The sequence below is a fragment of the Salmo salar genome, unplaced genomic scaffold (genome assembly GCF_905237065.1).
Source record: "Salmo salar unplaced genomic scaffold, Ssal_v3.1, whole genome shotgun sequence".
In the NCBI taxonomy this organism is placed as follows: Eukaryota; Metazoa; Chordata; class Actinopteri; order Salmoniformes; family Salmonidae; genus Salmo; species Salmo salar.
The window spans coordinates 569,444-581,228 of record NW_025550944.1 but is presented as its reverse complement, the minus strand read 5'-3'; the positions used below and the strand labels follow the sequence as shown (position 1 = coordinate 581,228).

At 43.4% G+C, this 11,785-nt stretch overlaps 1 protein-coding gene across 1 annotated transcript; it reads right to left on the bottom strand.

Annotated features, from left to right (window-relative positions):
• Nucleotides 1-76: 76 nt before the first annotated feature.
• Nucleotides 77-9,064, bottom strand: pex13 (peroxisomal biogenesis factor 13). The gene is given in 4 exon segments (NM_001173852.1): nucleotides 77-1,905; nucleotides 7,254-7,376; nucleotides 7,671-8,425; nucleotides 8,918-9,064. Coding segments are annotated over 4 exon segments (1,362 nt in total). The 5' UTR covers nucleotides 8,995-9,064; the 3' UTR covers nucleotides 77-1,498.
• Nucleotides 9,065-11,785: the final 2,721 nt, after the last annotated feature.

The following is an 11,785-nucleotide window of genomic DNA, read 5'->3' as shown; positions in this document are numbered from 1 at the left end:
AGTTAGCCATTTATTTTTGCCATGTGATGTGTATAATACATTTTTCATTTGTTAGTAAGAAAAAGCCAACGGCCACTTTTGAGGTTTTGGAAATGTTTATTTCCAAAATAATTGTATTTACATAATTACAGTTTTTCAGGAGAGTAACGACTAAAACTGACACTGAAACACCCCAAGATGAGGAGCTGCTATTTCAGTTCTTACACGAATGCATTCAACAAAACTTATTGATTTAATACATCTTGATATTGGATGGTTCAATTTTCCAAGTTCAAAACTTCACTTTGAATATTTAGGACATTTTACAGGACATCTAATATATAGTTGGACCATTCCCGAATTTCAAACAACATTTTACAACCATATTAACACCGATTAAAAACCAAGTCAATCCTTCCATTGGAACCAAATCTGAACCTTGATAGTCATTTATCCATAGAAATAGAATGACTAGAAAGAGGGTCTCCAAGTCAATGATGACATAATAGGTGGACTGGTAGACATTGAGTGTACCCATGCCTAGGTTTAAAATATTCCCATCTTCAACCTAGACCCATGCCAGGAAGTACAAGTAGGACGTGTACCCTTCAATTGGGGCTGTGATGTCAACTCAACTGACATTACAAAAAATATATACATTCCATTGCATGAGCCACATCAGCAAGCCTCATTTGAATAAATGTTTTACATTACCATGGCAACCCAGCAGTTGATAGAACATCCCAAAATACCATGGAAATGATTGAGTCACAATCAGGCAGCCATTGCGAGTGTACCCATGAGTTTACCAGTCAAATTGCCAGGGTTAGAGCTTCCAAGCCCGTTCTATTCCCATGAATTTATCTTTAAATATCAAACCAACGACATTAACTTGGAACAAAACGATGAATTTCAGAAACATAATATTATGGCTTTGTCCTGTCAACGTCAAACGATGCAATATTCTACCAAATATTTGCATAATCTCTTAGCGTACTTAATTTGATCTTAATGTACTCATTCACTGTTAATTAAATAAATCTATATCAAAAACATTTAAATATGCATCATTATTGGGCTAAAATGTAGTGTGACCGTACTGACAAGGCTGGTACAGGATAGGTATAGGTTGGTTTGGATAACCACTGACAAGACATCCAAACCAAGACAGTGTTCTGGAAACACTCATACCCAGATAATGTTCTAGAAACACTCATACCCAGATAATGTTCTAGAAACACTCATACCCAGATAATGTTCTAGAAACACTCATATCCAGATGTCTGACAGATAACCCCTTTCTTTATCCAGGTACTCAATACCTCATATACCAACCTCACTAATTGCTTCCAGGCAGATTAAATGTCAAACCAAAGCCACTGAATTTTGAACATGAATCACCTTCTGGATGTAGATCAAGTGGTTCCCCACCGCTGGACGTGACCGAGCTATACAGAACAGCTCATCAACAAACCACGTACAGCCTCAACGGATGTGTGGGAAAACACAAAGTCAGACATCACAGGTCAATCTTCTCTGGTATGGTGAGCACTGTGCTTGAAGCTGGAGTGGTGCTGGACACTACACCCAGACCCAGGCTGCTGTAACCAGCTGGTGTTTCCCTATACACGCACTCCAGCAGCTCCTCTGGGATAGTTACTGGGACGGCTTCAGCTGGGCCTAGGCCTGAAAACAAGCCTGGGGCTACAGTTGGCACTGGACCCGTAGCCAGGTTAGGCTGGGGGGCTTGAAGGGTGGTGCCCAGTGGGTTCCCTGGCTGGGCCTGAACCTGGGCCAGCCTCTCCAGCTCAGCGTGCTTCCTGCCTCTCCTCTTCCCCAGGACCTTGACGTAGTTGGCAGGTATGAGGCCTGTGGTCTGGCCGTCTACACTGGCCAGCAGCCACCCACGCACCCTGGGTTGATGCTCTGCACACAGGGGAGAGAGAGGATAGAACATGGTCATTTAGCAGTATGTAACCCATTCTGAATGGCGTTCTGTTGACCTGCCTGCTACAGTGCTAGCTTTCTTCCTCCCAAGGCCTCCAGCACTCTTTCCCCCTGATCACACATATTGTGGTAACCGCAGTACTTCATTTCTAAATCGGAAGGTGCCGGAACAAAAGTGAGTGCAAGAGAGAAGGAGGGGGCTTCGAGGTACCAGAGCGCATGAGAAAAAAATTAAAATAAGTAACCAACAATGCAGCAGATAAATCATACTGGTATACGCACAGCAGAAAACCCCCAAAACCCATCGATTTAAGATGTCTTTGGTAAATAATTGATCTAGGCCTACTGCAAAATTAAACAAACTCTAGTAATCGTCTCTAAGTGTGGACCCTACCTCCTTGTTATCTCGTCATTGTGGTTTTACCAGGGCTGCTGTCTACGTCAATTCTCCCCCATCTCGTTTCTCAAGTCTGCGTTACACACACACAGATATTTCCACCTGCGGTGACATCACAATGGTGACACTGTAGGAGGGATAACCCCAGAGAGAACCCAGAGTATAATGTTTACTGTTCATTTTCTATTGTTTATTTCATTTATTTCATTTTCATTTATTATCTATTTCACTTGCTAAGCCAAAGTAAACATGTTTCCAATGCCAATAAAGCCCCTTGAATTGGAAGAGAGAACACAGAGAGAGAGAGGCAGAAAGAGAGAAAGTGTGGGCTGATGTGAAACATGGTCACCGTACGTGTGTGTGGGGGTGTGACACATTTGGGCTGTCAAAACCGTTAATGTATGTGTATATGTGTGTGTGTGGGGGGGGGAGACCTATATCTCTGTGTGTGGATGAGTAGGTCTAAGAGTCTGTGGGTTGAATCTGTGACGTTTCTAACCACCCTATCTAGGCACTAGCTGTGTGTGAGGCTGGGGGAACCTCCCACGTGGCCCATGTCAGAGCCCAAACACTCTGCTACTACGGACCATAGAGAAGGTGTTAAGGGTAGACGTCTTGTAAGACACGCTCTAACGCGCTACTGCGCACACCCCCATATAAGAATGGTCCTGCCCCAGCCAAAGCAGGGGGCAGGATAATTAACGAGGAGTCAACTTGATTTCTCTTTGATCGCACTTAATATCCTTTTTACATTGCAAACAGTGACAATTGTGTTTCATGCCATCAGAAGTGCCTGGCAAGTAGGTTCCAGAACATAGGCATCCAAAATGAGGTGCCGGATCCCGTTCCTGCAGTCAGGGATTGAAATGAAGGGCGTCCTGTCGTCTCAAGAACGATAAAGTATGTCTGGGACGGTTCTAAACAGACGGTGGGACAGTTGCCGGAACGATAGGCCAGAAAAATATCAAATGCATTCAGTGGTTCCATAGTCAAATGATTAAACACAAAGACAAGGCTGATGAAACATATCACATGTAGCTTCAAAGTTGATCTATGAATACATTTATATCACAAGCACAGCAACGTGTTCACTCGTCTCACCCATTTACGTCAATGTTCCAAAACTCCACTACAGGAGAACACCGTTCTCAAACGCGCACCTCATGCCAGCAGTTTTTAATAAAGCGACAGAGATGGCTATTCTGCCTAATGGTAGAAACGTAGAAAGGAGGGAATATCTGAAGGTGCAACAATAGGATTGTGTCTTACTGCCTTTGGACAGTAGAAGAACAAATGCTGGTTTCACTGGCATATCAGGAAATCTTAGATTTGTTTTCTATGGTCAGATTTTTTCTGTAGGCTGTTAAAAAGCAAGGGCTATGGAAAACATCCAGGTTTCAAACAATGATATGGTTTGCTAGGCATCACATATATAAATTATTTAGGTTATGGAAATAATAGAATATCATTCCAATGTTGGGCAATTAGGCCTATTAGAATGAACATTTAAAGGTGCTGCATGGTGTGCTGGTTCATTTCTGGATTATCAAATGAGGAGAGACAAACTTAACACACAAGTCAGAGTTAAAACTAAATCTTTATTAGTGAGAGCTTTGCAATAGCTGGTCGACGAATCACCCTCAGATGATTCGTTGAGAGTCCCGAGACAAAAGTCAAGGTTTTTTACAGCTAAGATACACCCGTTTCAACCTACACAACAAACAACAGATATATAGAATGGTCACAAGGTTAACATCTGTATGAAAGATATCTATAATACATAGCAGACAGCTGTGTCAACCGTTTGTGTAGAGACCAGTGTCTGGTCCTCCTACTCCAAACTGGAACCATCTCTCCCTGGTACGGTATAGAACAGAAACATTAACTCATGCTCTGGAATGCTCTTTAGGTTTTATCACCCAAAAGACATGGTGAATCTCCTGTCAGTGTTATCTCCCAGAGGCCCATCCTCAGTAGAACACACACAATATATAGAATACTCTATTCTGTTGAATAAAACAACCATTTGATGCAATAAAAGTATTATAACATAATCTTGCAATTTTCCACCATAATGGTCAAACCGACATCTGCATTGGCCGTGCAGCATTTACGGTGAAATGGCCTCTGCAGAAGTCAGAGCATTTATACTTCTTGCACTTCGCTAACATGGCCGGGGACCTTAACGCAGGCAAACTTAAATCCATTCTACCTCATTTCTACCAGCACGTCAAATGTGCAACCAGACATCAAAAATTTTACTCTAGACCTTTACTCGCCCTCTATTTGGCAAATCTGACCATAATTATATCTTCCTGATTCCTGCTTACAAGCAAAAACTAAAGCAGGAAGTACCAGTGACTCGCTCAATACGGAAGTTGTCAGATGACGCGGATGCTACAGGACTGTTTTGTTAGCACAGACTGGAATATGTTCCGGGATTCATCCAATGGCATTGAGTTGTATACCACCTCAGTCACCGGCTTCATCAAGAAGTGCAGATTACCAGGGCGTGTACTCAACGCATGCACAGACCAACTGGAAAGTGTTTCCACTGACATTTTCAACATCTCCCTGACCCAGTATATAACCTCTCCCTGACCCAGTATATAATGCCTACATGTTGCAAGCAGACCAGTCCCTGTGCCTAAGAACGACATGGTAACCTGCCTAAATGATCATCGCCCCATAACACTCACGTCGGTAGCCATGAAGTGCTTTGAAAGGCTGGTCATGGCTCACATCAACATCATCCCGGGAAACCCTAGACCCGTTCCAATTCACATACCGCCCCAACAGATCATGCAATCTCTATTGCACTCCACACTGCCCTTGCCCACCTGGACAAAAGGAACACCAACGTGAGAATGCTGTTCAGTGACTACAGCTCAGCGTTCAACACCATAGTGCCCACAAAACTCATCACTAAGCTAAGGACCCTGGGACTGAACACCTCCCTCTGCAACTGGATTCTGGACTTCCTGACGGGCTGCCCTGATGTGGTAAAAGTAGGCAACACCACATCTGCCACACTGCTCCTCAACACCGGGACCCCTCAAGTGCGCGACTTAGCCCCCTCCTGCACTCCCTGTTCACCCACGACTGCATGGCCAAGAACGACTCCAACACCATCAAGGTTGCTGACGACAACAGTGGTAGTGTGATCACCGACAATGATGTGAGAGCCTATAGGGAGGAGGTCAAAGTCCTGGTAGTGTAGTGCCAGTCTCCCTCAGGAGCTGATCATGGACAACGGGAAAAAGAGGGCCGATCACGCCCCCATTCACATCGACGGGGCTGTAATGGAGCTGGTCAAGCACTTTAGTGTCCACACCACCAACAAACTAACATGGTCCAAACACACCAAGACAGTCATGAAGAGGGCACGACAACACCTATTCCCCCTCAGGAGACTGAAAAGATTTGTCATGGGTCCTCAAAAAGTTCTACAGCTGCACCATCGAGAATATCCTGACTGGTTGCAACATTACTACACACAGATCATAAACGTAATGTTAGCTGGCGAGCCAGCCATCTAATGTCAGCTAGCTAGCTAACAGTAAGCTTTAACTTGCAATGAAAACAACTTTGACAAAATTAGAAAAATATAATATCTGAAACTGTAGCTAGATGCTTATCCGTCTACATGGATGAACACTTCACGGCAGACTGCAACCCCTTTCATTAAATAAGACGTCCTGTGTCGTTTCCCTTGTCTAATTTAACAATTGTATTCGTATTTACAGATTGCATACAAGTTCGTTATTAAAAGGCACATGAAAGTTCACATGTTCGAGACTGCATTTCTGTCAAAAAAACCATTTAGACTATTATTATTTCTTTTTTTTAAGTTTATGATCTCCTGTGAAGTAGTGACCCATAACATACATCTAGTTTCTGAAACGGGGTCACCTATAGTATTCTAGAGAATATGGTTGTATCTCACTGACCTGAACCAAACGCATTTCTGCCTCACGCTGCAACACTTCCTGTCTGGGTGTTGCGCGCACATGAAGAGCTGAATGACAGGTTCATTTTTAGAAGTCTTGCGCACAGACATAAAAGTTTGTTTAATTTACTTGAAACGAAAGTCTACCGAAGTGAGACTTGGTCCTTGTGTTTTCTTGGCTATTGACATTGTTTTGTTCACAAGCTAGGTTGTGGTCGGAGTCCAAACACAAAGTAGACAGACAGCCCTCGGCCCTAAACCCTCAGCCTTTGAATGACATTTTACATCGTCACATCCAAGTGTACCTCAGCTATGTTGACTAAATAACACTTCGAGGCCACCAGAGTTTGACACGTGACTACAGTTTGCATTGAATTGTGGGTCATATCAACCCCACAAGCGATCAAAGTAGTTCACTCCCTCCCTCGAGCTAAATCGATGGCCGAAGGGGGGGAGTAACGTTTGTGAATTGGACCTCCACTTAAGATGGCAATCAAACTGCATCTGGTTTTGACAGGGATTCCCCGAGGGAAGTGGCAAGCGCGAGGTCTGAGGGGGGTAAAATGTCCATGTTTGGACTACAGCCCTCAATCTCACAGGCACAAACAAGACAAGTCCCATTACCACTGTATTTCCGACTACATCGAGTCGCTGACAGTTGATACCTGCAAAAATGAATATTCTTAAACCCTTACCTTTATAATAAAAGGTTCATCTAATACAACCACCGACCGTTTCCTCGTATCGACTAGATGTAGTCTCCGCTCAACTACGTTGATGTGAAGTTACGGACAAACATAGCTGATTCAACTCATCGAAGGCTTGATGACTAGCTAACAAGTTGAATGAGGTGTCCGGGGCTACAAAAAATATAAAAAGGTGAACTGTTGGGGGTACTGGAGGCCTGGAGTTGAGAAACACTGGGTTAGAGCATGGTGCTGGTTGTGGGTTGGATTCCCCCCTCTCCTCCTAGAGTCTTACCTTTAGGAGCCAGGTTGAGCATGTCTCCAGCATTCAGTGAGAGCTCCTCCTCCGACGCAGCTGTGAAGTCATACTCCGCCCTGGCAACCACATGGTCATCCTCCCCACTAGCCCAGTTGGTGACTGCATAGGGATTTAATCAATCAAAATGTAATATATAGTCCCTGTAGGGAATATTAATGAAGTAAAAATGTAAAAGACATCCTTTTGGTAAGGTGCTGACTAACGTAACAAACAAAAAATGTATGTAGCACACTTCTCTTTCTTATGAGCATACACAGAGACAGATTAGCAGTGTATGTTCAGATTAACCCTGACCCATCTGTTTGAGGTCACGAAACTGTGGTTAACAGACAGGCAGTCAGAGAGACAAAGGATATTCAGGAAAGCCCACACACAGACATTAAGGGGCCTCACCGCTCTCCTCGGGCCCCTGGGCGGAGCTCAGCAGCTTCCAGATGAGATAGGGCCCTCCTAGGACCACGGCCAGAAAAAGGAAGATGGGCCACGACTTCACCGCTCCGGCTCTGGGGTCTTCCATTGCAGCTCCAGCCCCTCTGGTCGCAAGAACAGCTCCTTCACTGTCTGCCCACAGGTCCTCCACCTCACCGTCCCGCCTCAGCCCCAGCATTCTCTGTATGCGGCGGTACAGGTAGCGCAGGGTGCGCACCAGGGCGAAGGCCGACAGAACCTTGGTAAAGTGCATCCGTAACCGTGTCAGGTGATTGGCTACATCCAGCACGGCTCGGAAGCTGTTGTAGACGGCCGAAAAGGTGGCGTCCATCATCATGCTGACCGAGGTGAAGGCCTGGACGATGCTCTCGATGGACTGGAAGGCGCCGCGACTGCTCTCCTCTGCCTGTTGGACAAACCGACTGGGCGCCACGTCTTCACCACCGGTTTGGCCGAAGCGGCTGTAGCCCAGGCTCCCACCGAGCCCCCCTCCCATGCCATAGCCACCACTGTAGGGGCTGTATGCTCCGCCATAGAGGCTGGAGCTACCATAGGGGTTGTATGAAGAGCCAGGGAAGGAGCCGTAGGAGGGACGGTAGGACTGGATGGACTGGACAGGGCGAGGAGGGACGGGGGGCACCATGCGGGTCAAGACGGGAGGACCGGCGGGACCAGAGAGGCCGGAGGTGGAGGGACCTGGTGGGGCAAAGTCAGTCGACCTGGTGGATGGGAAAGAGGGCGTAACTTATAAATCAGTGTGAACATTCAATTCAATCACGTGTTCGTGTTGTCAAAATGTTAAAAAATAAAACGCCTCAAAACTAGTTTCCTTTGGTTTCGTAGTTAAAGAGAAGTATGAGCAATCTATTAGTGTTGCAATGGGTTACGTCTCTATTAGCTAACGTTAGCTAGTAACACAACAAAGGACATGCCAGTCACGGGTAACGACGTGCTAGCTACTAACGTTATAACTACATTGGAACCCAGTGGGCACTTGTGGTTGAGTTATTATCCAATAACAGTCCAATACTAAACTATCGTCAAATATAGAAATCTAGCTAGTTCTGGCCGTTAGGCAAACGCAAAACAACAAGCTCCGACCTAGTTAGGGTCTCGGCCTAGCCCTAAATTAGAAGCTAACGCTAGCTAGCTAACTCATACATAGTTAGTCCATAGACAACAACTCGACAAGTAAGCAATATCTTGCTAACCGATAGTTAACTGGTGCACTCATGGCTGCTCCTGGAATCCGCCTTTCCCACGGTTTAGGAGGAGGCTGCGATGCCATCGTACAAATTGTCTGAAGTTACACCGTTTTTAACCGTTTTCCCTTCACTTCCCCGTAGTAACTAGCAAATTGCTAGCTATCTAGCTCCATGGCTGGCTCCTGTTTGCCAGACCAAAATAATCAATTATACGATACAGAAAACGTTTTAAACAATACATAATTGGTTTAAAAGGATAAAGCCAGAGAGGATTTCTTTTATAACGCATTTTATATTGTATTTTCATTCTTGCTTGGCAAGTTTAACGTCTCTGAAGTCAGCAACTTTGTTGTATCTTTTCGGCGTTGATTAGTAGAGCCTAGAGGGCTTTGGCTCCATTGCATTATTCCGTCCCAAGTCGTCCTGAGGCGGATGGAAATAACACTAAAGTATCAAAGATGAGGTGGGACACTTTTTTCAAATGAGAGAACTGGGAGCGAAAATACGCAACACCATTGGTGTATTTGACTGACAGAACCAATACTAATACAACATTTACCAAATTTATTGTCCATGTCAAATGATCTCAATCGTTAATTCTTTTTAATATAAAACGAGGTCTATTTTTTTTAAACATAGATCATTGTATTATTTATGATATTCTGAATGTCAGACTGCTATTTTACTTTGCTGTTAACAATGCAAAAAAATCGAGACAATACTAATACTGTCCAGAGAACTGTATTGTTTTCCTAGACATTTAAAAAATCAAACAGACAGAATTCACATGTAGAAATAACATTTATTTCAATAAACAGGAATCAAATTACAGAGATAAAGATTAATGACTTGCTTAGATTGAACCAATTTCAAAGATTGTTTATTTCACTTTACCTTGTTTAAGAAAACAATAAATGGGGTAGTTAAAAAAAACAAGTATGATCAAGTTATACATACTGTACATTCCCCTTTCCTGTCCTCCATTAGAAAACCAAACTGATAAATGTTAAAGTGCGTATGAATAGATCATTATGTGATTTAGTACTGAAATGCATCCCAAAAGGCTTTAGTAGGTTGACATAGGGAAAAAAAGAATTCTGCCGTTTCAATATCTGATTAACAAAACACACAATGGTTAAAGTCAAAGTTGAATCTCTGTCTTATGAAATCATTACATGGGTAAATGTCATTCATTGTTTTGAGATCAAGTTCTTTAGCGTGATAAAGGAAAATGATCTAGTTCTTATTCTGACTTCTAGTGAAGTCTTGTAACATATTTCATTTTCAAAGGTGAAGGGAAACGCTCTGCAGTAAGATTTGTTCTTCAGACTAACATTTATAAGGATAGCTAATAACTCAGCCGTAAGAATGAACAGTAATGGTGAGCTGGGACATCCTTGACGAATTCCTCTCTTCACGTCAAATCATTTAGATGTTCCATGTTGAAGAGATACTGAACTATTATTACCATCATATAACATTCCAATCACCTTTACACCGTTTTCACCCAAACCTACATATTCCAGTGTTTGTAACATACATGGGTGTTCAATCATATCAAAAGCTTTATGAAAATAAATTAAATAAAAAATAACTATCATCATCAATCATATGTCTGTAATATAATAGGTCAGATTGAGTATCACTTATTAATAATGTCATGCCCTCTTTCAGTCTGTTAATAATCACATAGGTAAACACCCCTTGTCATCTACATTAAGTCATCTACATTAAGTGATCTACATTAAAGTCACAGGGCACAGATTGTCTTTATATATCATCTTTACCAGGTTTAGGTATAATAGTTGTAAACCCTTGTTTCCTAGTTGGCATCAAACCATTATTTTGTTGGGGACCCTCCCCCCTCCAAGCGGGCAAAACATTTTTGTGCCCCCCCTTGACTGCAGAGAGAAGATTTTTAGTTTTAAAGCTCATTATTACAGCAATTTTATAAAACAATTATCCAGTTTTACTTATTTTATTTATTATTTTGCAATAGGGCAGAGAGAGTATTTTGCAGTTTTAAAGCTAATTTCCTGCAATGTTAGTGGGGGCCCCTGAATATCAGGGCCCCTGGGCACGTGCTCTGTGTGCACGGTCCATAGCTAGCTAGACTAACTAAACATTTTCAGTGATTATCAGTGACTGACAAAACAAGATAAAAACTGCTGATGCACAAACAGATTAAAAAGGATTTTTAAGTATTGAGACAATTGAGACATGGATTGTGTATGTGTGCCATATCGAGGGTGAATTGGCAAGCCAAAAATTCCTAGTGCCTTTGTATGGTCGTAGGTAGCAGGCACACCGGTTTGTGTCAAGAACTGCAACGCTGTCGGGGTTTTTCACGCTCAACAGTTTCCTGTGTGTATCAAGAATGGTCCACCACCCAAAGGACATCCAGCCAACTTGACACAACTGTGGGAAGCATTGGAGTCACCATGGGCCAGCAGCCTTGTGGAATGCTTTCAACACCAATGAATTGAGGCTGTTCTGAGGGCAAAAGGGGGGAGTGGTGTTTTTAATGTTTTGTACACTCAGTGTATATATTTTTTGGGGGGGTGCCCTATGCGACAACTTATGTCGCTTATGCCTGGAGGCTGCCCTGCGTAAAATCTTTCACTCCCAATAACCTTTCTGCTGCAGCTACTTTTATCTTCTGTGAGTTCTGTGCAGTAGGCTACAGTTAATTATCATAGAAATGAACGCCAAGAAACCAACCTTGCTAAAACACCTACTGTCCAGGTCACTCAGTCCTGGCCTACTTACTGATATCCTCTTATGACCCCTCACCCTTGGCCCATCACCCATGTCACGTTCTGCGCTGCTCGAACCCTGGCAACCTCAACCTGTTGTGACGACCCTCCCACTCTG